The following is a 1,249-nucleotide window of genomic DNA, read 5'->3' on the forward strand; positions in this document are numbered from 1 at the left end:
TCTAAAGTATCAACTTGAAAAATGGAGATTTAAAGCTGTAAAATGCTTTTTTAAAAATCTCGTCACAATAATTTTTTTAACAAAGTTGCTCTATCTTGAATTTTTAGAAATTATCGATATATTAACGCATTGTCCGGACAATTAATTTGGTGACTGTATATTATTACTAACAAGAATAAAAATATTTTTGCTACAGATAAAGGAAGAGTATATGGCTGGGGTAATTCGGAGTACGGTCAGTTACCAATCAGAGAAGATAGTTATCAAGTAAACATTGCTACGGAATTAGATACACAAGAATTGGGACATATTGTAGACATTGCGGCAGGTGGATGTTTTTGCATGATCTTAAATAGTAAGCATCAAAATTTGTATAAATTCACCAGTTTCGTTTTAATAATTACTATTTGTGGTTTTTGCAAATAGAAAGTAGTAGTTTCTGTTTCAAATATCTTTCGTATTAATTTCTGGTACGCTTACGTGTTTGTAATATTAGCTAATATATTTATGTTACAGATGATGGTAATGTCTATGTATGGGGATATGGCATACTCGGTCTTGGACCTCAAGTGCAAAAAATATCAAAACCAACCATGATTCCTCCTACATTGTTTGGTAATAATGTGTACAATCGTAATGTCAAGGTAATTACAATAAATTGAATTAGTGTAAAAAGTCTTCCATCCGAAAGTCTTTCGTGAACATGTCGTTCATAAACTATACATCAATAAATTTTTTATATTGCTAGGTAACAAATATATATTGTGGGATTAGTCAACTTGCGGCACTAACCAACACAGGAGATTTATACATGTGGGGTTGCAATAAATTTGGATCTTTGGGATTAGGACATACGAAGGATCAATTTTTTCCATTAAGGGTAAATATTATATTTTACAAATAAAATACGAGTAAAAAGATAAGTAGGACATAAAATAACGCAAATATTTAATTTATATACAATTTCTGATTATATTAGTGCGGATTTTTTGACAGATTAATCTTGAGTGGCCAAAAATGACAACTTTTAAGGATGTTTAGTACCTACAATAGTAGCAAAAAGTTAAAGGACTGATTTTAACGAATATGCTCTTCTCATATAGTTTGAGTAATAAGGATTGTGCAGAATGTTATCATTTATTCAGAACTAGAGTACAGAAATGCTTCTGTTGCTTTTTTCCTGAGAATTTTCGAATTCTATGGCCAAATCTAATCAAAAAATTCAAATTAAAATCCTTATAACTTTGGA

General features: G+C 29.9%; 1 protein-coding gene across 1 annotated transcript in view; it reads left to right on the top strand.

Moving 5' to 3' along the window:
- The window catches only part of LOC105451943 (Williams-Beuren syndrome chromosomal region 16 protein homolog), a 7,276-nt gene extending 6,359 nt beyond the window's left edge, over positions 1-917 (top strand). Inside the window, exons 5-7 of the mRNA XM_011692676.1 lie at positions 197-355; positions 517-644; positions 749-917. Coding sequence (XP_011690978.1) covers positions 197-355; positions 517-644; positions 749-904 — 443 coding nt within the window. The 3' untranslated portion in view covers positions 905-917. The remainder of the gene's footprint in view (positions 1-196; positions 356-516; positions 645-748) is intronic.
- The last annotated feature ends 332 nt before the right edge of the window (positions 918-1,249 follow it).

The sequence above is a fragment of the Wasmannia auropunctata genome, unplaced genomic scaffold (genome assembly GCF_000956235.1).
Source record: "Wasmannia auropunctata unplaced genomic scaffold, wasmannia.A_1.0 LD336040.1, whole genome shotgun sequence".
NCBI classification, from domain to species: Eukaryota; Metazoa; Arthropoda; class Insecta; order Hymenoptera; family Formicidae; genus Wasmannia; species Wasmannia auropunctata.